This window comes from Rhinopithecus roxellana, chromosome 11 (genome assembly GCF_007565055.1).
Source record: "Rhinopithecus roxellana isolate Shanxi Qingling chromosome 11, ASM756505v1, whole genome shotgun sequence".
Classification (NCBI taxonomy): domain Eukaryota; kingdom Metazoa; phylum Chordata; class Mammalia; order Primates; family Cercopithecidae; genus Rhinopithecus; species Rhinopithecus roxellana.
Window position 1 is genome coordinate 37,296,613 of NC_044559.1, and position 24,851 is coordinate 37,321,463.

Here is a 24,851-nt window from a genome sequence, read left to right on the forward strand (position 1 = left end):
CCACTTACTATGTATTTGTTCATTCATTCATTCATTTATTCAACAAATATCTACTTAGCACCCACTACATAGTTTTCTTGGGAAAACTACCCAGGTACAGAGAATTGAACAAGCCAGATGGGGTCCTTGGCTTGCACGCAACCTAACATTAGTTAAAGAAACAGGCACACGACAGAAGTAAGTCTACAAAATAGCTGAGGACAGTGGTAGGGTCTGTGCAGATAATGAAACAGGAAAATGTAATAAAGAATGAACAAGGAGGGAGTGATATTTAGCAAAGTGGTCTTCTTTTTATGGAAGACCTCTGGGTTGAAAATGACAAGGAGGAGCCAGCTAACTGAAGATCATGGAGAACATTCCAGATGACAGGGGAAGGCAAGAGCAAAGGCTTCGAGGCAGAACAAGCGAGATGTGTGTACCAGGGAGCAGAAAGGCAGACTGTCTTCAGATCTACGATCCTTCGTGGGAAATGGGGCTCGATGAGGCCAGAAAAGTGGGCAAGGACCTGATTCTTTAAGAATTTCTCCAATGATAATACAGATGTGTGCATGGATTGCCTTCATCTCCTGGGGCGTCGCCATTCTTCAGGCCTGTCCTACATGGACACTACATATGTCAACCAAGGAGAGAGGACCCAGGGTGCTGGGTCCCCGCTTCCACCCCATTTTGTCTCCTAGCACAGCCCTCAACCATTCTGGTCTTTAATTCTGTTATCCATCCATCAAGTAAGGATTTGATGATGAACTTGATGATCACAAAAGACTCTTCCAACATCAGGATTCTATAATTATCTTGCTTTGTGTTATATTTTTAAAAGAATGAGATAAATCAATACAAAACATGAGCCCAGCACTAGAGGAGAGCTATCATTTAAGGATTACATTTCAAAGTGAACATCTGAAGTACAACAGGGCAAAGCTGGCTCCTCCAAGTCACACTCGAGCACAAAGTCTCCAGTTCAGACGGCTGTTTCACTCATGTCTCAGAATTCTAGGATAGTGAAACACAGCCACAGATACTTTTCTGGGTACAGTTCATGAGCCCCACTACCCAAAAAGCAGGTGCCATCGCTTTGAAGCTTCCTGGTGTCCCCTGGCCATAGCTCCCTCCTGAGCCCTGGTGGTGGCCTGGTCATATTACTGGCCCCTGCGCAGGGCAGCAGCAGGAGATAATCACTGGTAAAAAGTGACCAGGCTCCCACCTTATTAGCCCCCTGTTTCTGGGGAATGTACCAGGCTTGGTCCACCTGGGGTCCTTGGAGCTCTGCCACAATGCTCTTCAGCAGTGCTCAGAATGGCCAGTTCCCCCTTGTCATTTAGGTCCCAGCTCAAAGTCACCTTCTCAGAGAGGCACATTCTGACTTCCATGTGTAAAAAGGGTCCCCTTCTCCCCTCTGTTCCCTTCCCTATCATATTGGTCAGTTTTCTTCTTCAGAGTACTGACTGCCATCAAAACACGTGCATTTTAATTCATATGTCTCCTCTACTAGACCATAAGTTTCATGAGTTCATCCTGCCCATGCCAATGTCCCCAGGACTGAAGGAAGAAGTCATCCAAAGATCCTTGACCAAGCTCCGAGGAGCACATGGCAGGTCAGAGCCAGAAAATTCCTGGGCAAATCATCCACCATAGCACAGCAGTTTTCACCTAAGACAGCACACCTGGGGTAAGGGTGGGGGTGGATGTCTCAGAATATCATACACCTCCCCCACGAGACACTGATGCACAAAATGTGTGAGGTTGCCTCACACATTAGAACCACTGGTATGGTCCAAACACTGTGCTTTGCCAGAGAGGAACAGAAGAGTCTAGCAAAAAACGTATAATGGGACATTCAGAGAGTCTAACTCAGGTGTCTGACACATACAAAGAATATCTCAAGTCAAATGTCAGCCTTCTAGGTGTTTAAACACTTCAGCCAGTAGAGTTCCTTTATACCTGGGAGCTGGTGGGGAGGCAAATCTGTCAATTCCAGCATCCCATGCTCAATTTCAAGAGAAGTAGGTGAAATGGTGCCAGGCCCACAACCAGGGCTTACCAAGCAAAACACGCCACAGTCACCTGGATGGGCGGAGGAGGTACGCATCTGAGAAGGGGCTGGAAATGCAGTCATGAGGCTGACTGAGTAAGGGCAGAGGAGCAAAAATGGGCAGGAGGGTGGGCAAAGGAGGCTTTGTCGTTATTCCATGTTGTAAAAGCCAGCTTAGAGGACACAGACAACAATATACCTTTTTTTTTTTTTTTTTTTACAGTTACCAAATATAAAACCCTGAGCATAAATTTTCTATTTTAGGGTTTTCTAAACAACATTTGACTTTGTGAGTGTTTTACATCTAGGGTAAATATTTGCCGTGCATTTCTGGCCCACGTCAGAGTGCTTATCTAAAAACCTGCTTTGTTCTGCTCTTAATAGGAAAATTCTACATCCAACGCAGGGTACTCACTCTGCCTAGGAACTCACAAGCACTTCACCTTCCCTCAGTCTCCAAGGCTCGCCCACAACACGAGCAGCAAGCCGGATCTGCATGAGAGCCATTTCTGAGGGGCTGTTTCTATCTACGTCGACTGCACTTTCTCTTAATGAAGGGTAAGCACGTGGAGGAACAGGTCAATGGCTGCCCTCACGCTCAGGTGCATCTGCCTCAGCTCCACCAGGCTGCAAGAAATGTGGGAAAATGTAGTAACCCTAAGGCAAGGCTGCAGGTGATACCAAGTGAGGTATACAGCTGGTGCCTATTGCAGCATGATGGGGCTGCTTTGTCTTATAGGCAAGCCAGGCTATCAGTGGTCATGCATCTCAGGTGGCAAGTACAAATGTACTGAGCAGTCTCCAGAGAGCAGCCACGAAGTCTGAAACGCACCCTCACCACTTCTGCCCTGGAAAGCTGGAAGGACCAGCACACGGACCACCTGCCCTTCCCAGGTGCAGTGCGATCTCTCAAGGCCAGTAAACAGAGTCTTGTCTTCAACTAACAACTTCTATCACGGTGATTGGGTGATAGGCTTCAACACGCTGTCTCATAACACAGATCCAGTCCTAACAATGACACGGTACGGCGGATACTGTCTACATTTTACCAATCAGGAAACTGAGGCTTAAAGATATTAAACAACCTCCTTAAGTTATGAAAGGATGAAGTCAGGATGCAAACTTAGTCTGACTCCAAATCTACATCCTTTCTACTATAGCACTGCTCCCCCCGCCTCCCGCAATATAAAAATATCTCTCTAAGGTTCTAATGTGCCTCTTCCTCAGTCCACAAGATTAAAAGAGAAGGCAAGCTCAATACAGACCATGTTTGAGTTATGGCCAGGATATCTAGATGGGACTACCTAGCACGCAGCTGGCTAGACCTGTTCGAAACGAGGTCTTCACAAAAATCAGAGTTCATCCACAAATTCCCCGGAGGCCTCTGCCACACAGGAAATAACAGAGCAACAGATGCCACAGAAACTGCAGAACTGGACGTCATGGGCACCTAGGTAGAAGCACAGAGTGCCAGGATCCCTGGAGGGCTCTGCAGTGAGTCCAGCCAGCCAGGGCAGGCACCGGACAGAAATCAGGGTCAAGACCAGTTGCGGTGGCTGAGGCCTGTAAACCCAGCACTTTAGGAAGCCGAGATGGGTGGATCATTTGAGGTCAGGAGTTCAAAAACAGCCCGGCCAACATAGTGAAACCCCATCTGTACTAAAAACACAAAAATTAGCCAGGCATAGGGGTGCATGCCTGTAGTCCCAGCTACTCGGGAGGCTGAGCAGGAGAATCGCGTGAACCTGGGAGGCTGAGGTTACAGTGAGCCAAGATCGCACCACTGCACTGCAGCCTGGGCGAGAGAGTGAGACTCTGTCTCATAAGTGAAAAAAATAAAAGAAGAAAGAAAGAAACCGGGGTCAAGGACAGAGAGGCATCCAGGAAAACTTCTGGCCAAGTCCGGGGCCTTCTTCCTAAGCCTCTCTAAAATAAAAAACAGGTAATTTTTTTTGCTATTCAAATACAAATGGTGCTTAGACCAGAGGTAGCTGAGGATCCATCTTGCATCTAGCTACTTTTGTTCTTGACAATCAAAACAGCAACAAGGGGGATAGCATGCAAGGGGCTAGGCCTTTGCAGCTGAACAAACTTGGCTCGAATTCAGGATTTGCCACCAACTAGCTATGTAGCCTTAGGCAGGTCACTGGACTTCTCCGAGTTTTGGTTTCCTCTTATGCAAAATGTGAATAATGCCCCTCATGCACACTCAAGGCTAACACTCAGGCTTTTGTGAAGATTAAATGAAATAGCCTACGAGACTGGGTGCAATGGCTCATGCCTGTAATCCCAGTACTTTGGGAGGCCAAGGCAGGCAGATCACCTGAGGTCAGGAGTTCGAGACCAGCCTGGCCAACATGGTGAAACCCGTCTCTACTAAAAATAAAAAAAAAATGAGCTAGGCGTGGTGGCAGGTGCCTGTAATCCCAGCTACTCGGGAGGCTGAAGCAGGAGAATTTCGTGAACCTTGGAGGCAGAGGCTGCAGTGAGCCAAGATCGTACCATTGCATTCCAGCCTAGGCAACAAAGAGAGACTGTCTTAAAACAAAACAAACAAAAAATAAATTAAAAAAAAAAAAGAAAAGAAAAAAGAAATAGCCTATGAAAGCATCTCCTGTTTAGGCATGGTGGCTTATGCCTATAATCCCAACACTTTGAGAGGACAAGGCAGGAGGATTGCTTGAGACAGAAGTTTGAGACCATCCTGAGCAACATAGTGAGACCCTGACTGGAAGGAAGGAAGGAAGGAAGGAAGGAAGGAAGGAAGGAAGGAAGGAGGGAGGGAGGGAGGGAGGGAGGGAGGGAGGGAGGGAGGGAGGGAGGGAGGGAGGGAGGAAGGAAGGAAGGAAGGAAGGAAGGAAGGAAGGAAGGAAGGAAGGAAGGAAGGAAGGAAGGAAGGAAAGAAGGGAAGGAATCCCCTACCCTACTGATGGGAGCCCAGCACACATTTCACAATTAATGTTCTTTGACAACTGCCCTTTGGCAACCAGAGCCAGCTGTCACTCTGACCTCAGGGCTGCAACTTGAGTCGGAGGCATCCCAAAAAATGCTCCTGGGAACCAGAACAGCTAAATCTTCAAGTCTAAAGTGGACGTCCATGGACATCTTGATCCTTGCTGGCAATGCCTATTTTCCTAAAGAGGAACCTTGTCACAGGAAGAATATCTCAGGGCCAGATCCTCAGAAAACTGCCACATGACCAGCCAGTATTCAAAAAAACAGCTGCCACCAAACCCCAAAGGAAGTCATTTCCAGGCAATGCCCTTCCACAAGAGGATTCTAGAGAGATCTCAAACCCAGACAAAGAAGACTGAGATAAATGTGTGGTGCTCAAGAATTCTGACCCTCACCTGACCCCATGCACAAGATAGTTGCAGTAAGTTCACTTTCTCTGCAGACTGACAAAGCCACCAACAGCTGTGGAATGTCAAAAACAAGGCTGCCTGGGTCTAAAGTTACCCCCTCCTCCACCATGAGAGGAAAGAAAACACATTTCTGGGCTTCAGCTTCTTTATATTTTGCTTATGAGGAACAAATGTCGACAAGATATAGGGTATGCTGCTCTATTTGCCACCAAAATGCATGGAACATAATTTTATATGAAGCTACACCCGCTTAATTGTGATGCATTAAGTATTATGTTCATTGTTTCTGAAACTGAGTAGAAATGAATAATTTATTTCAGACAAAGGAAATTCTTGAATATGAAATGCCTCATCTTTTAAAATTACAATTTGGAAAGCAAGAAGGAAAAAATACCCATAGCCAGTGAACCTTATACTGCTAATAGAAAACAATGCTTCAACTGTTTCTACTTTGTTTGCAAACATTGCATTTTTTAAACATTCTTGAGAATCATCAGAAAAAAAAACACTAGGTTTCCACCATGTTCACATCCACTCAACACAGGGCTAGCATATTCAGTATTAATTTTCTGTGCTGGCTGGGTACACGACCTTTCCTTTCCCACTGATGGGTTAGCTCACCTGGAATCCACTCCCCACATCCCCGCATTCTGGTCTCTGCCATCCCCTTCCAGAACTTTCCTTCCTGCATCCTAGTTCTCTGCCATCCCCTTCCAGAACTTTCCTTCCTGCATCCTAGTTCTCTGCCATCCCCTTCCAGAACTTTCCTTCCTGCATCCTAGTTCTCTTCCTCTCTCCTTCTCCCCTTCCTTTACATGGCATTGCACTCTGCACTTTCTGGCTCACCACCATCTCCCCAGCAGCTAGCACATTCTCTGGCGCACAGTAAGTTTGCAAAAAACCTGAGTTACTGCTTAGGCGTAGAGTAGAAAACCAATGTTTTGGACTGACTGGTAATTGTAATTTCGGGTATGGCTATTGGTGTTTCTTTTCTTTTCAGAGCAGAAGAGATCTGCATGCACTCAAATCATCCACTATTCCTGTTTCATGCTAATAAATTGAGGGAGGAGGAGAAAGGGAGTGAGAATGCATAGGAAAGGAAGGCGCTGGCAGTCACCCCACCCGCCCACCCCTGTTTCCTGCACAGTTCAGGAGGGCCAAAAACGAACGAAACATTCCCTAAGTGTTACTTCAAGCAACCCTATGAACTGGATACTATTATTAGCTCCATTTACACATACAGGACCTAGAACTTTGTAAGTATTTACCTGTGGTCTCACAGCTACCAGGTGCTGGAACATGGAATTCAAACCCGAGTGCGCTTAATTCCAAGGCTTTTGCTCCCTGCCACTGTGCTATTCTGCAGCACAATATTTTTTGGGATCATCAGGACCTCCTCCCCTGCCCCTCCCCATTCCCAGCCCTATCTCTGGGATGAATGCAGAGGGTTAGCCCGGTAGGTCCTGACCTAGGAACGTGTTGCCCTTCCTCCCAGGGATCATCAGCAGCTGAAAAGGGCAGCACCACCTCTTCCCACCCCAGCCCCATTGATGTCATCGGTCATCAAAACAATGTCATAACACAGCATGGGCGCAGGGTAGGACACACAGAGAGGGTTCAGTAGCTTCTCAGGAGCCAGTTCTCTGGGCTGCATAGGCACTCCCAGCCCTCCCTCCCTTCCTCCCCATCCTCTCCCCTGGAGCAGGTGCTCCCTGGGGTGAGTGGGCACTGCTTTCAATTAACACAACTCCCTTTATTTAGAACCCTTGAGTTTTCATTGAGACATTCTCTTGCGAAATGTTCTGAATCCAGTTGAGAATTTGGCACAGTAAACAGCTAGGCGAGGCAGAAGACTGGAGAGTCAGAGGAAGAAAACAGTAAATACAAAATAGATGAATAAACAAGCCCATACCTCAAGTCCTCCAAACGGGTGCCAGCAGGTTTCCAGAGGTCCAGGAAAGGCTGGACAGCACCATCCCTCCCAGGCAGGAGGACGACACTGCCTAGGGAGCCAGGCACCCACACCTGGGCCACCGCTCCCAAGTGAGAGAGCAGAAGTCCGCCCTGAGCCCAGGACAAAGGGCAGTGCTGGGGTTGAGGCTGGGACCCTGCAGAAAGGCAGATGGGAGCCATCTTCTCAGGGACCCATACTGTGCACATCCCCACTGTCCACCAGGGGAGGCCTCCTAACGCCAGCCATGCCACTCAGCATCCGCAGGGTCCCAATGAACCGTTGTCAGAGACCACCTTTCTCCTACCACAAGCCAAAACGCCTCCTAGCAGCCAAGGCCCTTCAGGATGACCCAGCTTCCTAGATTGATTCCTCCTGGCCCCTGTCTGCTCTGCTGTCTTTCTGTTTACCTGTACTCCCCCACCTCGCCCCCACCACACCTTCCCAGGACCACCCAGGGAGACGCAGCCAGCCTGCCTCAGGGACTCCTGCTCCTCTGTCCTCGCTGCCATCGGCACCTAAATGGTGGGCTCTGTGCACTTGGCCTTTGCCTTCCGAGCCTGTGCATGCTTTCTCCTCAAGAAGGTGCATCCGGAAGGGAGGAGCTTGAACTTGACCCACACTTGCTCTTGCTCCATTTCCACCTGGAGCTGAGGCTAATAGCACAGTGCTCCTGGCCTCATTTTTTGTTTTCCCAGAAGGTACCTTCTATGAGGAGGGGTTACTCACCCACAGCAGGTCTTATGTCCTTCTCTGGTCTAGAAGCATCCAGAGCCCCTGCGTGTGCTTTTATGACACAAAACTATATTAAGTTGAACTGTCTGAAATTGTTGCTATTCTACCATGTTGACCTACTAAAATGGCAATTTCATGTGATTCAATCTAAAAATTTCAGCAATGCTGAGACAAGTTAGCCATCTTCCTTTCCTATCTTCTATGGCAAAGGCCAAGCCCCTGAGTGTGACAAACCTGCCTCTCTGCTCAGCTCTTCTCCCACCACTCCTCATACCTGCTGCTCAAGCCACGGCAAACCCTGGACACACTGTGCCTTTGCCCAGGCTGTTGCCTCTGCCTGGAATGCTCTCACCAGTCAGCTCTACTCACCACGCTCCTATCCATTCCATAAAAGCCAGCTGAAAAGTCCCCTTTTGCAAGGCTTCTCTGACCCACAACACCATCCAGTCCATTATTCCCATCTTAGGGCCACATGTGAGCTTTCTACAGGGTTCTACTCATTCATCATAATTTATCTTGTTTATATCTATCTCTAAAGCAAAAAAGGGAATTCTTAGAGGACAATTCCTATTTACCTCTGAATCACCTGGGCCTCCCACTGTGCTCATAGTAAGTTCTCAATAAATATCTGATGAATGAATTTGGCAGAAATGAAATTCTGTGATACTGAAAAACTGAAAACTGATAGAGACTATAAAAACTTACCTCTTCTTCTCTTCATTCCAAAATAAATATAAATATATATGTAACATATATAATATGTAATGTATATATAACATATATGTAACATACATAACGTAACATGTTATACATATTATATGCATCATATACCCACATACATATCACTCAGTAAAAAATATCTAATAATCCTTTATGCAGTTCGTGCACTTCACTTTCATAGGATATTTTCATGGGCTATTTCTCCCATGCATGTTATATACATGCAAATAGGTGCTACTGCATGAGTTCTGAAGCCAGGCTTCCTGGACAAGAATGCTGGCTCTACCACTTCTTAGGTGTGTGCCCTCAAGACAAGTTTCTCACTTGAGCCCCAGTTCCCTTATCCACCAACCAAGTGGGGCTAAGAGTACCTCTACTGAACAAGGCTTAAGCAAGTTATGACACATAAAACACCTAGCTCGCTGCAACTCACAGCTGCTGTAATTATTATTTTTACTTCTCTTTAAGTATCATGGGGAAGGCAACTATTTCGAATTGGGAGTATGTTCAGCCTGATCGCTTCTTTTCCCATTCAAATGCCACTTGCCATTCCCAAACTTAGAAGAATATATATAGTGGTTCCATTGAGAACTCTCCGGAATTCAGGGATCTCCTGGTATCTTCCTCATCAAGTGTTTTATTCAAATCTCGTAGCAACAGGAATCAATGAAACATTTCATAAACATGGGCTTTAAGAAACCTGCTGGCCTTCTCCCACAAAGAATGCAATCAATACTTATTTTCATACATTATTAACCGTACACAAAACGATCATGTGCAAAGGGCAACAGAAATCACAGCCAGCATGGTGCTTCTTACACAGTTCACAGGGACCTAGAGGAAAGTGGCACCAGCATGGTGGAAGACAAATGAATAGCACATTAGGTCACCTTAAAGTGGGACTAAACTATGTATTCCTTTTTTTTTTTATCACTGTGTAATGCTGTTTATACGACAACATGACAAAAAAAAATGGCCCTAGGCATTCTGCTCCACTTTCGAAGCCTTCCATCTCATGCTGAAATGAAAAAAGATACAATCCAGAAATTGCTTCTTTGGTTAATATTTCTGCAGTTCCGCAGGAATGGTTTTAATAGCAGACGTGCTCTGGATTTTGGTTGTCAATTAATAACCCATCAGACTGCAGGCCCAAATATTAAAATAACAGGTAGTGGTGTATATTGCAACTTTAAAGGCCCTTTGTCAAACAGTGTTTTAGGGTGGAAGACTGAGGAGAAAGCTGGGAACTAAGGACGGAGAAAAGGGAGTAGATAGCTCCTTCTAAATAAGGGATCCTGGTCTGTGCTTAAAATTTCATCACCTAACAGTAGAAAGAGCACAGGTTTTGGAGTCACAGGAACAAGAAGTGAATCTGAGCTCTTCCACGTATCAGCTATGTGGCCTTAAGAAAGTTACTCAACCTCTCTGATCCCAGCTTTCCTCCTCAGAAATCAGAGGGCACAATACGTACCTTTTAGCATGGTGGAGGACCAGAAGAATGTAAGTCTGTGAAAGGGCAGCTTGCAGGACACACAGCACGGTAAGGGGACCAGGGTAGGGGCTTCCCCAGCGGGATTCCTCTTTGCTCACTCATCTCCCCTTTCAAGAGACTGAGGATTCAATGAGGAGAATACACGGTTCTGGGATGGGCAGAGTTCCAAAAGGAACTGCAGTTTGACCAAAAATAGGCCACTTGACCAAATGATTAAAAGTCTGTCATATGCTAATGCGTGGATGGGACAGACCCTCGGTCAATTTAGTAGGAGTAAATTGCAATTGATTTTCGAAGAAATTGCTTGTTCTCTTGCCTTTCCTCAGCTGTGTCACACTCGCACACACAGCTGCCTTTGTCACAGCCAGGACCAACTGAAACATGTGTCAAAGAAGATCTTTTTGAGGCAAAATTTTTTATCATATCCACACTTAACACACACTATAAAAACATGCACATGTAAGCAGGCAAATATACAAATGTATGTATGCCTGTGTGTCTGCATACCTGTTTATAAAGATGTTTTTGAGAGCTTGTATTTAGAAACAATTCTGCCACCATGGCTGCATACTTCTATATGGTTTGCAAATCCTCCTGTGGCTGGAGAGCTATCCTGAGTCATTTTTATTTTTACAACAGCCTACTATTTGAAGAAAGATTGTAAAAGAGAACACCCCTAAAATCTCTCTGTATACCCCACAGCCCTGTCTATGTAAATCCTGGATATGAAAAGAAAATGGTTAAAAGATTACAGAAGATAAAAAATCATAATAATAAAGGTTAACAATAGCTACTTTCACCCCTAATTTCTGATATGGCGATAGACCCTCTTAGAACATTAATTAGAATGGAAAGAGAGATGAAAGAAATGCCCAGGAGACACAATAAATTAGCCCCTTATGCAAATTACCCATTCATTGTCATCACTGACCCAGCTAGTTGAGTCTCTAAATTACAGGAAGTGGTTAGCTCCTTTAACAAAAAACTCTGAATGAAAGATTATCTTTAAAAAAAAAAATCTGAGGTCTGACAGGGCTTAAAGCAACAAATAATTTCTCACTTTTCCTTACAGACAACCCTGAAGGGTGCCAAGAAATATGAAAATTAACATTCCAGCCACTAGTTCTTGTTGCCAGAGACCTATTAATTAACGCTTGTTCCAAAACAATGGACAACTACCTCCTTAACTAAAGTCAAAGACTGTGGCTCTCAAGCTAAAAGAAACAAAGAAAAAAAAGTGTTGTATCCTAAGCGGGGGCCACAGATTTGAAGAGGTGAAAGACAACTGAACTAGGTGGGGAAATGCCAAGATATGGAGAGTTTCAAAGACCCATTTAAAAGCAAACGCACACCTAATTTTACTTGTCATCACTATTCTAGACAATTTATGTTCCATTGCCCTATCAATTTATGGAATTCTGCTTTCTTATCAGTAAAATAAGGGGACAGGACTAGGATGACCTCCAGACGTCCTACTGCATCTACAAATCCAGTGATTTTATTTATCCCTTTGTGAAACAAACGCGGCACTTCCGATCATTTAATTTATTGAAATATAATCTTGTAGCATGCATTTGTGTACTGAGCTCACTCCTGGCTTCATTTTCTCTTTTCTACTCTCATTTTCGCTTTTCTCCATTTTCTCCATTTATTATCTTTTGTACTTTATCTTCTTCCATGTATTCAAATAAGATGCCATTCTAGTTCAAAGTAAGGTATACATTGAATAAATCATATTCTATAAAGGTTATTAACATGAAAAACATATGCCAAGATCCCAAGTTTTCTTGGCATGAATAAAATGCTAGAAAGAAAAATAGTTCCAGAATAGTTAACTGAATATCTACACAAGATTCAATATACAGGCTCTTCAAAAAGGAAGGAAAATATTAAAAGTAATGGTAAAAACAGTAATTACTTTTGCACCAACCTAATATGTTAAAGTTCACTCTAGGCCCCTGCCCTCAAATTACAAAAGGAGCAGATGACTCGCAGGACCTGCAGACACTGGCCCAAGGTCACCCAGCTAGTTAGGGGTAAATGATGCTGGAAGCAGAACACAGATCTCCTGACTGCTGGATCCATACTCTTTTACCAAACAAGCCCCAATTTGATACGTCCTCTTGAGAATTTGCTACTGTGTCCCAGAGAACAAAAACAAAAAGGACATCCCTTGGAAAGAACAAGCTTCGACAGCAGAAAAATTGAGAGATGGCAAAAAGAAATACTTCAGAGGAGTAAGAAGAAGGAATGAGGACAGACATACTGGCTATAAATAATTTGCACCTTGTAACAATCTTCAGTTCACGCAATTACCTGTCACTCACTGATGTTTTATCTCCCTTCTTCTGGTAACAGGACCTACAGTGACTCTATGCAAAATATTTAACTGTCTGTACCTTCACAGCCTCCACTGGAACATTCGGGTCTTTGCCACAAGTGTACAGATACTAGCTTGTCCTACTCCTTTATTCATGGACCTTCTTGAGGTTGACATTTAATCTAAATAATAAAATATTGCCTTTAGGAACTGGTCAGTGAGACAGAAAGACATAGGTTTTTCAGATCATAAGCAGGTAATCAGAGAGTAGATGTAAATTATGACACCATTTTTGTAAAAAACATATATGTATGTATGCATGTATGTACATACATATCTATGCATATTTACATATATAGCAAAAATTGGAAAAGGCTCCCATTAGCATGTTTACAGCGGTTATTTTGGGGTGGTAGGACGCTGGGTGATTAAAATTTCTTTTCCTTTTTTACCTGTTTGCAATTTCCTACTGTTCTACAATAAAAATGGATTGCTGAGGGGCAGGAGAGGGAGAGAATAAAAACCAAAAGTAGTGGTCTGTGAAAGTGAAATGTAAGTGTACTTAGCAGAGCCTTTGCAGACAGAAGCATCTCCCAGGTTTAAGGCATGCCCTTCTCAGGGAGCAGTAATTCTTGCCGCTATGAGGGGTACTGGAAAGAAGATTTATGGGGAGAGGTTAGAGGAATAGGAATCAGCCAAGCTTGGAAGGGAAGGCTGATCACAAGAATCCTTAAGCACAGGAAAAGCTCCCACCCCAGGTGATCTCCAGCTGCAACCAACTCACTTTCAACCACAGGGCATAAGGACAGGGGTCCAAGGGAAAAGGAGAGATTCGGTACAGGAATAAGGAAGACCTTCCCCACAGGGTAGCTAAGCCTCAGGCCGGGTGATTAAGAGACAGGACTTGGCTCTAGGGCCTTTTGGATAGAGGATAGATTTTTCATTTCCTGAAGGCTCAGGTTTGCTACCGTTTGCAAGACATAGAATCATCGTTCTCTGATGAGGCAATGTGGTCTGCTGAAAAGAGTCCCAATCTTGAGTCAGGAGCAAGCCACATCGCCTTAGCGTAGCTTTAAAAAGGACTAAGATTTATTGAGGACCAAGTATGTTTCAGGCACTATACTGGATATTTGACATATGGCATCTTTAATCCACAAGAACCTATACAGTAGGCATTATCATCATCCCATTTTACACCCATGGAACCTGAGGCACAGTGAGCTCAAGATAAGGTGAGTGGCAGAGCTGGGATTCATTCACCCAGGTTGGTGGAACTCCAGAGCATGCGTTCTTTCTCCCAGCAATGGCAGGTGCAAAGATATGGAGGGATGAAGCTGCCCAGAGTGCTGGTAGAACGGCAGCTGCTCAACCTGTCTTGTCTATGATACATGGTGGCTGGGGTGAGATCAAAAGCCAGTTAGTAAAGGAATGAAGGAAGACTGAAGCCAGAGTGTTCCTGGAAGTCACCAAGGTGCACAAGACCTGGAAATGAGGAGGTCAGGTTGGACTGGGAGAAGCTAGGGAAGTCAGTTGGAAAAGCCCATGCCGAGTTCAAATGAGAGATAAGACAGTTATATCCATGATGTGGAAAGAAAGGAGCAATTCAAAAGACAGCAGGTAATTTCAGCAGGGCTTGGTGATGGGTCAGACTGAGGGGTTGAAGACAGTGGAAAGGACGGAGATGACTCCACAACTTATAGTGCAGATCACTAGGAAGACAATAATGCTATTAAATAAAACTGGAGATCCAGGAAGAGGGAGTATAAGGAGCAAAGGAGAGATGTTGAGATCCATTCTGGACATGCTAAGTTTGAGTTAACTGATACACCGCCAGATGGAGTCGTCCAGGACTCAGCTGGAAATGCTGGTTTAGTGCTCAGGAGAGGCTGCACTAGGAAGGAAGGCTCTGAGTCATCGATGTAAGTGGTGGCTGAGGTCTCCAGAATAAATGAGGCTTGTCCAGAGAGTATGCAGACAGAAAGGAGCCAACGCTGGCTCCCCCTACACCAGTGCCATGACCTGGCAAAGGTCCCCAAGCCTACCCTCAAGCACTGTGACCCTGTCCAATCCCCTCCCCTCTCTGAGCTTCAAGTCTATAAAACAGAGTGCTGGACTAGATCTCTAGGGACCCTTCTTCTCTAACATTCAACCACTCGTGATTGACAGAATGCTGGCTTAGGATCAAGAAGGATGCATGGTGCTGAGTTGACACCCGGCATAACAAGCAAGTCTCCGACTTTCCAGTGGGAAAAACAGACACATAAATAAGTCCTCTCGATATGCTGTGATTAATGGCTACCATAAAGGCAAGAGCACGACGGAGCATGAGGGAGTCCTGAGTGGAATTGCCTGTTTGGGGGGACTCCAGCAAACACCTTCAGAGGTGAAATCTGATCTTGGTTTTAAAGAACTGATAGAAGTTTTCTAAGTAAAGGCAAGGCCATGTGCAAAGGCACAGGAAAGTGAATGTACATGAAATACTTGGGGAATTGTTCAGCTCAGTGAGCTTGAGTGGAGGCGGGTGTGGGGCTTCAAGATGGAGAGCAGGGACTCCACTGGCCCACTAAGGAGTTTACCATATGCCAGAGTAAATAACAGGAAATGAATGGGGGTTCTCAAGTATAGCAACCAGGATTAGACAGCTGAGTGGCAAGAAAAGGACCACCAGGACCCCTAGTAGCTGATATTTACAAGGCTTTCTCTCGTTATGACCTGACAAGAAAGCAGGTGATGTTACAAGGCTCTTCTCCAACATGTAAACTGTGTAATAACTTTTTTAAAAATAATGACTTAAATATGATGGTGCATTTGAACAGAAATGCTAAACATGGCTAATTAGTCACAGAATCACTCAGAAAAAAAGAGGCAAGACTCAAAAGAGAGTTTAGGCACATCTCATCCTGGAGCAAACCACTTCCAATTACTTGGGAACCAATCTGGAGATCCTAAGGCTTCCCAGGAAGGTCAAAGTCACTCCTAGGACTTGGTAGGAAAATGATGAGTGCCAGAAGCTGGGACTTTTTCTTCCAGAAAATCAGAATGTTCAAAACCTAACATTACTCTTTCCCTACAATCTATTCACTTGATTCTTGCATGCAATATCATTAACTTGCATTTTAAGGAAGGCCTGGCATCTCCTGACTTCTCTACAAAAATCCAGTCTCCCAATCAATAGTTTTAAACCTTGCTGCCAAAGAGGTGCTTCTGTCCTCCCTCTGATCCCCATCCTCAGGCTTTTCTTAGCACTCACTGTACTTTCAAAATTTCTCACTGCTTTGCTCTTCCACTCCAGAGAGTCCAAAAAAAAAAAAAAAAAAAAAAATTGCCAATTGGTTCATTATCCTTTCAAATCCCTATTTACTTCTTGCTGTGTCTTGAACTTTTCTGAGGAAGAAAAGCAAGGGCAGAACAGAGGTGCAAGAGCAGAGAGCTTGGCTGAGAGAGACGCAGATGCTAAACAGTGCATTGTGTATACTAGCTTCTGCCTCTGAGCCCCTGAGCGCCCACACAGCTCTGCCCTCTGGGATCCCAGGACGCTTCTGTGTTCCTGACTCTCCTCCGACATTCTCTTGCACTGGCTTACTTTTTCCTGTGTGTCCTCCTGCTCACTTCATGTTCCAGGCCCCTAAAACCCACACTAGCCTCACCCCACAGGAAACACACCTCCTCAAGCCCTTAATCATGCCCCAGAGGCCAAAGGCTTCCGCTCTCAGGTTTCTGGAAAGCTGCCCTCCACCCTCCCTCTGCAGTTCTCTCCTGACGTGGCTACTTGGTTTCCCTTCTGCATTTCAAGCTTCAAAACAGAGAGGACAGTTTTTAGATTCCACCTTATTTTTGTTCTCCTGCTTATTCCCAACAGACCACTGATAATACATCAGCAAGGCCTTTCATGTGGTTAGCAAGCAAACAATGGCTTAAATGACCGTGGGTTTGAGGAATCCAAGGAAAATGGAAACACAAGAATGTCAAACATGTCTTGTTCCTTGGGAAGATTCAGCTCACCCTTAGTGTATGTGGATAAACACGTTCTTCATGTTGGGCAAAGATATCCAAATATGGAAACTCTGATTGCTACCATATCTGTGAAAAGCAGAGACACTGTTGTCCTGGTTTCCTCAGACAAATTTTCAAGACAGAAGGGATGTTCTAGAAAGCTCAGATTCAAACCGTGAAAAGCAATATTTATCGTCCTGTTCCTCCATCTTTTTCCATCCTGCAAAGGCCAAACTGGATAATATGCATTATTCAATGACTTAAAGCCTCTCGAGGTTCCATTTGGCTTTACTATCCCACTTAAGGAGCACAGTCACTGTCCGAGGTCAAAGCTCATTAGTGCTGGAACCTAAAGCCAATGCCCTTGAGATAGAAAATGGAGCTCTAGACAAGGCCTTTCTGGCTCTGGCTGATTCATTATGATTTCTGGGTTCTAGGCAGGAAGGGCTCACAAACTCCAGATCATACTTTCTGTGAAAACAAACCTGGCCTGCGAATGGGATCCAAGGAATGCATAAGTGAAACTCGGCCCATGCAGAAGAATGTCCAATACTCATAAATTCAGACAAACCTGTGGTATCTGAGAATGACCATGCCTCCTTAAGAGTTGAAATGATTGCAAGGCTGGAGAAGGTGACGTAAGAGAACTGTGGAAGAATTCTAGAGATGAGCCCAACCTTTTCTCAGATCCACGGACTGTAACGATTAGAGATTATTTACTCCAATTGCTTCATTATACAAATGAAAGAGCAACTCTGAGAGGGAAAATGAGTGTTAAAAAACTCAATTGCTAGCCAGTGTAGTGGCACACCTGTAGTCCTAGCTACTCGGGAGACTAAGATAGGAGGATCGCTTGAGCCCAGGAGTTCGGGGCAGCAGTGACCTGTGATCAAGCCACCACACTCTAGCCTGGGCAACAGATCAAGACCCTGTCTCTAAAAAAAAAGTTTAAAAAAAAATAATAAAAACCCCATTGTGGCCAGGCATGGTGGCACACACCTATAATCCCAGCACTTTGGGAAGCCGAGGCGGGCGAATCTCTTGAGGTCAGGTGTTCAAGACCAGCCTGGCCAACATGGTGACATGTATTTCTCTACTAAACGTACAAAAATTATCCAGACATGGTGGCAGGCGCTTGCAATCCAGCCACTCGGGAGGCTGAGGCAGGAGAATCACTTGAACCCGGGAGGCAAAGGTAGCAGTGCGCCGAGATCATGGCACTGCACTCCAGCCTGGGCCCTGGGCGGCAGTGCAAGAAACAAACAAACAAAAACCCGTTGCTCGTAGAAATTCTGAAATTAAAACCCAATGGCCCTTCTTCCTTGCCTGCTTCCTCACTATCAGTGACCATGGAGAGGTTCATACCCTTCCAAGGGATCAGTACAAAGACTGAGGAGTCCACAGGGCAGACAGTAGGTAAGAGGCATTGTCCCTCAAAAGCAGGATGAAGGTCAGATTTGCGTCTGGCACTCCACTGGCCACACTGCATCCTAGTTTCTACAGATCTGCTCCCAGGAGAGCTTAGGTGGTCACATACGTTTGTCTGTACATCTCCTCTCCACTGCTTAAAACACTGTCCTGGCTGGATCAAAGGGACAGAAAGCACTAGAAGTGACACGGAGTGGAAATTATTGGCATTACACAGAGAAACATTTGAATTCCTCTTATACTAAACTTGTATCCTTATATCTTAGCCAAAACAGACTCTCTCTCTCTCTCTCTCTCTCTCTCTCTCTCTCTCTCTCTCTCTCACACACACACACACACACACACACACACACACACACTTTTCCTCTGAAGGAAAAGACAGAATGATGTAGAGGAATGCTTCTCAAGCTTCATGTGCATATGAAGCACCCAGCCCAGGGATCTTGTTAAAATGTGTATTCTGATTCAGTAGTTAAAATGAGATCCCGTATTTCTAATGAATTCCCTGGCAATGTCAATGATGCCGGTATAAAAACCACACTCTGAGTGGCAAAGGGTAGATGTTACAAAAGCTTAGAATCAAAGAAATCCAAGTTTCAATTCTGGTTCTACCATTTAAGACTTTCGTGATTTGGCGCTGGTTTCCTAACTTCACTATGCCTCAATTTAATCATCTATAAAATGGAAACATTAATACCTAAGAAGCACTTGATGATTATATAAATTAATGATATAACACTGTTAATACAGCGCTTGGCAAATAATAAGGCTTGATAAATGCCAGTTCCTGTCTATCTCTAAGATTCATGAGAGCAAGGTAAAGACTGGCTCACTGCCCAAACCGCAATAGCTAGAACATAGTAGGGGCTCAATGGATGTTTGGTGAATGGATGAATGCATGTATAATACACCTAAATAAAATATCAGTATTTATACACTCCCTTGATCCTGTGGCTTTTCTGCAAAAAACAAAACAAAACAAAACAAAACACACACACACACACACACACACACACACAACATTTAGAACACCAGGACACTCTCACCAGTTACAAACCATAATCTCATAGAATCAAATTCAACATTAACCATCACGTTTAACCACTGAGAGACATATAATTTGTGGTGACTATATATACTTGAGAAAATGTCTAAACTGTAAATAAATAAAGATAACATTAGTCTGGAATCTGTATGTCATAAAGATAAATTACTGCCTTGCTTATTTATGGGCTGTCTGAATGCAGATGTTATGAAAAACTTAATTCTAAAACGAAGTTCATTTCCAAACCACACATAGAACTGCAAAGAGAGACAAAACAAACCATGGGAAGCGAGACTACATTTCAAAGGGCCGTTGGGGCAGGAGTACATTCTCTCATAAATGCACACACTTGCTCAGGAAAAAATAGAAGCGAAAGAATTGTTAACAAATGGCAGAGCTTAATCTTTTAAATCAAAGGCAGACAAGAGAATCATCCTAAATTTTTCAACAATCTAAGATTATCTTCAGGCCTCTTGTAAAGTAAGTGGCATAATCTGAACAGATCCCATTTCCAGGGAGGCACTATGTAAGGTATGCAGCAAAAGAGAATACGATTGCCACCTACAGACAGAAGTGGCACTCCCTTTGCAAGAGATGGCCAATCATATTTTAATGTGGAAAAAAAAAAAAACTCAACCAAGTCACCTCCCTCGAACCTCTTCCAAATCACCACACCACATTACTTCATTTAGAATTACTTTCAAGTCATACAATCATCTCTAGGCATTCTGCCTCTTCATTATCATCATCCTATTTCTAATTTCCCAGAAACACTGTGCCATTCAACTATCTACTTATACGCTCTTTGAGAGCCAAAGAGAATGCAAGCCAATGAATTCAAGCACACAAAAGCATCGGCGTGGAACTATGAATCTGCTTACCTGATATGAATGGGACCACCCGGAATATATCTGACAATCTGCTGTTAACTGGTTCATATGGGGAATCCTCCAGCAGATCATTTCCTAAAAACAACAGAAAGACTGGGCTCAGATATGAAAATCATATATTTCAAGCAGGTTTTTGCTGCTGAATCTGAATTCTAATTACGTTATGATTGTGCAACAAAAAGATGCTGAAACTTTGAAAGATTTCAAATGCATCTCTTACTCTATGGTGATTTCTTTTCATTCCCTCTGCTTTTGTTGTCCTTGTTCTCCCCAGAGTGCCATGAAAACATTGGAGAACAACCCAGCCCGATCTTGCCAGAAAACTCTCCCACTCTTTGCAAAGGAATAGAAATCAGAGAGGAAAGCTGGAGCCGATGACGTCACGAGCCCTGCTTGCCTCCAGGAGCCAATGGAAGAAAGGTGACCCAGGAAAGACCCACATTTCTGCTTGCTCCCAAAACTTGGCATATGGTTGGAAAGCAGGTACCATGACTATTAAACAGCCCACCTCTGAAACAGGTTTTCATTAATAGACTCTGGAGGAAGTGGCTGCTGACAGGTCAAATCTGTATAATACAAATCTCCAGTGTGAGTCTCAGTCGAGAATGAACACACAAGGTGTTTGTGTTAGGTTTACAAACATGAGCCCCCTCTGGCTTACGAGGACCAAAACATTCCCATTGGACTGGATGGTTGTGACAAGTGGTTCTTTCTCTCCCTGAGCTACTTCTGTGATAACCAAGGTTGAACCACACCAGCTGGTTCAAGACTCAGCTAATGTAAGATGACAAACGGTTTTTCACACATCTGCCTTTGATCACGTTTGGTGGGGAGGGTGAAGGTAGAATGGATTTTCCTGGACCTTTTACAATGCTTTATCTTAGGTCAGAGCAGACTAAAGGGAACAAGACAGGGGGAAAGTCCAGACCAGATGCAGGGCAAGCCTTCCTATTATTATTCTGAGGCCACCGAAAGCTCCAGGCTGGCTCTCCTTGGAAAGAAGTTGTGGGTTCCTTGGGGTCCTTGAGTGGGATCCTCCTCCCATGCTCTGACCAGGTTTCAGAGAGGTCAGTGGGGTCCCAGGGGTGCCCCCCGCCGCGCCCCCGACTTCCTCATGGGTTTTCCAACAACCAGGCTCAACAATGCTGGTCAGCCCAGCAAACACCAGCTGCTGTTGTCCCTGGGGGCCAATGAAAGGTCCTCATTCCGCAGCTGGGGAGAAGTGAGTTTAGGATGAGATCAGCTGGCCGGGGGACGAAGGGCCCGCCTGCCTTCGGGGAGGGACGCGGGGTGGTGTGGGGAGGTTCCGGGCGTACCCTGCAGGCTCTGGTACATGCTCCAGTAAATGCGCAGACAGTTCTTCTCTTTCTTCATACCCCGCTTGCAGCGGCAGTTGTAGAGCGACTTCTGCTTCAGGGCCTCCATGGCGCTGCGGCACTCATCCTTGGCCTCAAGGCCGGATGCCAGGCTAAAGTTGGTCTCCTTGCCCGCCACACACTGCCTCAGCGTGCGGTACTTGGTGCTGCAGCTCTGCTCCTTCAGGCACTGATCACTGGCTTTCACGCAGTCCAGGCGGTCTCCGCCGCTCACTTTGGCCGACAGGAGCAAGTCTGCGGGGTAGAGGGGAGGGAGCCTGAGTGCGGCGGGCGGGGACCCGGGACGCCCCTGATCCGGGCGAGGGCGCGCGCCCAGGTCAGGGATGCTTGACCAGCCTTCGGGGGCGTCCTGCTCAGGCAGCGAGCTGGTCCACCTCTCGACCATCCGGGAGTCCATTTTCCCGCCCCCTGGAACTCCAGCTCCTCTCCCTTCCGGGCCGGTAGGGAAGGGTGGCGCAGGCTCAGCCCGCGGGCTTTAAGGGATTGCTCCAGAGCCTGCGCTGCCCACCGTGCACGTCGGCCCTCCGCCCCGCGGCATCCTGGCCTGAGCGACCACCCGGGCTCCTGGGCCACCCCCGGCTCCAGCCACCCGCTCCTCCCGACTAAAACTCAGGGTCTTTCCGAGGAGTAGCGCGGCGGCGGACTAGGCGCCCGGCGCGCGCTGGGCGCGGGGCAGGCCTGCCGTGGTCAGCGGTCGGCCGGGCGGAGAACGCCCAGAAGCTACTCGGGAAAAACTTTTCTCTTCCAAGTTTGGTCTCCCGGCCCCAATGCTCCCCAACTCCACCTGCCCACCGCGGCTGCGCGAGCTGCCGGAGACTCTCTGGGGTTGCAGGGCCCTGGGCTGGAGGGCTCCTTAGTCCCCCGCCAAGCTGGGTCATTAAAAACCACAGGAAATCCAAACCAAGCCCGAAAAGCTTCGGGCAGCGCCGCACCGCCACCGCCTCCCTAACCCGGGGATTCGCGATCCCCTTCCCCAAAACCAAACTTCTTCCTCCCACATCCACCGCACCCGCGCCCCAATTTTGGTGCGGGGGGCGGAGTGGGCTGCTGCAAACGACCCTAGGAAAGACTCAGCGGGTAAGAAAGCCCGCGGCGGGCCTCGACTTACCCAAGAGTGGCAGCGCGAAGTACAGGGTCGCCAGGAACATGGTGCCGGCGCGGGGCTGGTCCCCGCCCCCCCCGCAAAAAAAATCCTGAGCCGCCGCTGGGTCTTGCCGAGGGAGCTCAGCATGCAGCGATCCCCGGACAGCTGTGCTGCTCTGGCCGCCCAAAGTTCAGCTCCATCCAGTTAAAGAGGAAACTCCGGGTCTGGCAGCCGCCACCGCCGCCGGCGACTCAGCTCCAGGCTGGCGAGGGCGGGAGGCGGTTCTGCTTTTAGGGGTTCAGGTCCGACCCAACCTGGAAGGGAGGGCGCACTTTGAGACGAGAGTGGAGAGCGCCGCAGACTCCCCCCACAGCCCCTCTCCCCTCCCCCGTTCTCGCCTTTGGAGACTTTCCAACGCCAGGGTGAAGACCCACCCCCACCCGGGTCGGGGTGCATGTGCGTGTATTCCAGGGGCCGCTGACACGGGAATGGGGGTGAGGGCTGGAGAGGTCTGAAGAGGGTTCCTAAAGTCCAAGGGGGTGTCTGTTGGGTTCAACCCGAGAGGCTGAACGCAAGCAAATAAATAAATAAACGGTACTTTCCGAGCGCCGCGAGCTGAGCCGGCCGCTGCCTGGAATACGAGCCCTCGGTGGCAGCGGCGGCAGCTCCCCAGCCAGCCCTGGCGCCGAAAGAGCCCCTTCTCCCGGGAAGTTGGCCTCCCCCTCCTCCGTCAGCCACCGAGCTCCCTCAGCCGCCTGCCCTCCCCACTCAGATCGCCAATCCCTAGCCCCTGTCGCCGCCCTCCCTCTCCCCGGGACTCCTCTCCCTCCAGAGGCCGCCAAGCCAGGGGGAAACGATGTCCCGACTGGGGCTGAAACCCAGTTCTTGCGCCCCTGCCCACCGCGTGTCCTCGGCTCCCTCCTGAGTGTCCGCACCTCTCACACCCTCGCCCGGTGCCCGGACTCGGGCGCTTCCGCACCCCCGCCCAGGGCCAGCGCGCCGGCCCGCAGTCCCCGCGCGCCCCGGCAGGTGCAGCCCGGCGCCACCGAGCGCCCCCCGGGCCCCAAAGTTGGGAGACGCCCGCAGAACGGAAAGAGGTGGCCGGGGGAGGGAGGAAGAAGGAGTGGGGAAGAGGGACAGGAAGCGGCAATGGTTCCCAAACAGAACGAAAAAAGCTCCAAATGCCACCAACCTGGACTCAACCGACCGCGTCCAGCTGCGGCGAGGAGCCAGTTTATTTACTTATTTATTCTTTCGGGGGGAATGGTGTCCCCGCCCCCTCCTTCCCTTTCCGGGCTCACTTTATCTGCCCTAGGAAAAAAAAGAAAAAGAAAGAAAAAAAAAATAGATGCGGCAATCTTCTAGAGCTCCAAGGGCCGAGTTGGACCAGGACGATTTCCGAGCAGAGCCCTTGGCTCGGATGCTCATTAGGGATGTTAGTGGTTATTGGAAGTGGCGCGGGGAATGGCGTGTTCCGAGGCCAGATTTCTTCTGGCCAGCGGACCCTCGGCCTGTTCCTGCTCCCGCTGCCGCGCAGCTCCAGCCCCCTCCAAAGCTCGCCCTCCAGGCAGCCGCAGCTGCATACGCTCGCTTGTGGTGAGACCCGCGGACGGACCGCACGCGCGCACAGGACACGCAGCGTTCTGCAGCCGGCCGCGGGTGCTGCCAGACACTTTCTCTCTCTCTCTCTCTCTCTCTCTCTCTCTCTCTCTCTCTCTCTCTCTCTCTCTCTGACACACACACACACACACACACATACGGGCACAAGGGCTCTTTCTTCTTAGGGCAATCGAGCCAGACCCTTCTTTGGAACGCAAAGTTTTCCCCCCACGTCACTAGTGGCTGTGATTCAAGACTTGGTGCGTAGAAGACACACTCAGACCCAGGACGCCGGAGCGGCGATCCTGGGATGCGCCCACCCGTTCGTCCATGCCAGCGCGTGCACACTCACACTCACACGCACACATGCACACGCAGTCTCTACCTCTCTCCTCGAGCTCCGACAAGGAGACAAAAGCGGAGCCCCCAACCCACTGCATTTAAACCCGACCAGACCTGGCTTTAGGAAATTTATAAGCTGACCTCCATCTTGGCTGTTTGGAGAGTGAATAAAAAAAAAAAAAAGAAAGAAAGAAAGAAAGAAAGAAAGCCTAAAAAAGCCTAACATGTACACAGCCCTCGTTCCCAGTTGTGCTGCTCACTCCCCGCCCCCCACCTCTGACACACACTCCCCTTCCCGCACGCCGGGGGGCGCCCGGGGCACCGAAGTCTACACTGGGTCCGGAGACTGTTCTAGGAGCCAGCCCGCAGTGCTCGGGATCTTTGCTGATGTCCAAGTTCATCTCTCGGGGAGACCGAGTTTGAATCAAATCTGTGTGCGCCCAGCTGTCAAATCAGCAAACCTATCACGCCAGACAATGGGC

The 24,851-nt window shown here is 47.3% G+C and overlaps 1 protein-coding gene across 4 annotated transcripts in view; it reads right to left on the reverse strand.

Annotated features, from left to right (window-relative positions):
- GFRA1 (GDNF family receptor alpha 1) overlaps positions 1-24,101 on the reverse strand; it is a 221,330-nt gene extending 197,229 nt beyond the window's left edge. For 2 of the 4 annotated variants that reach the window (XM_030941302.1, XM_010388907.2), the window contains exons 1-4: positions 23,621-24,101; positions 22,453-22,742; positions 21,285-21,578; positions 19,960-20,043 (exon numbers count right to left, since the gene is read on the reverse strand). In XM_030941302.1, coding sequence (XP_030797162.1) covers positions 19,960-20,043; positions 21,285-21,578; positions 22,453-22,492 — 418 coding nt within the window. In that variant the 5' untranslated portion in view covers positions 22,493-22,742; positions 23,621-24,101. Of the gene's footprint in view, positions 1-19,959; positions 20,044-21,284; positions 21,579-22,452; positions 22,743-23,026; positions 23,128-23,363; positions 23,476-23,620 lie in introns of those variants that run through there. The other 2 variants (XM_030941301.1, XM_030941299.1) reach the window with 2 other exon arrangements.
- Between the last annotated feature and the right edge of the window lie 750 nt (positions 24,102-24,851).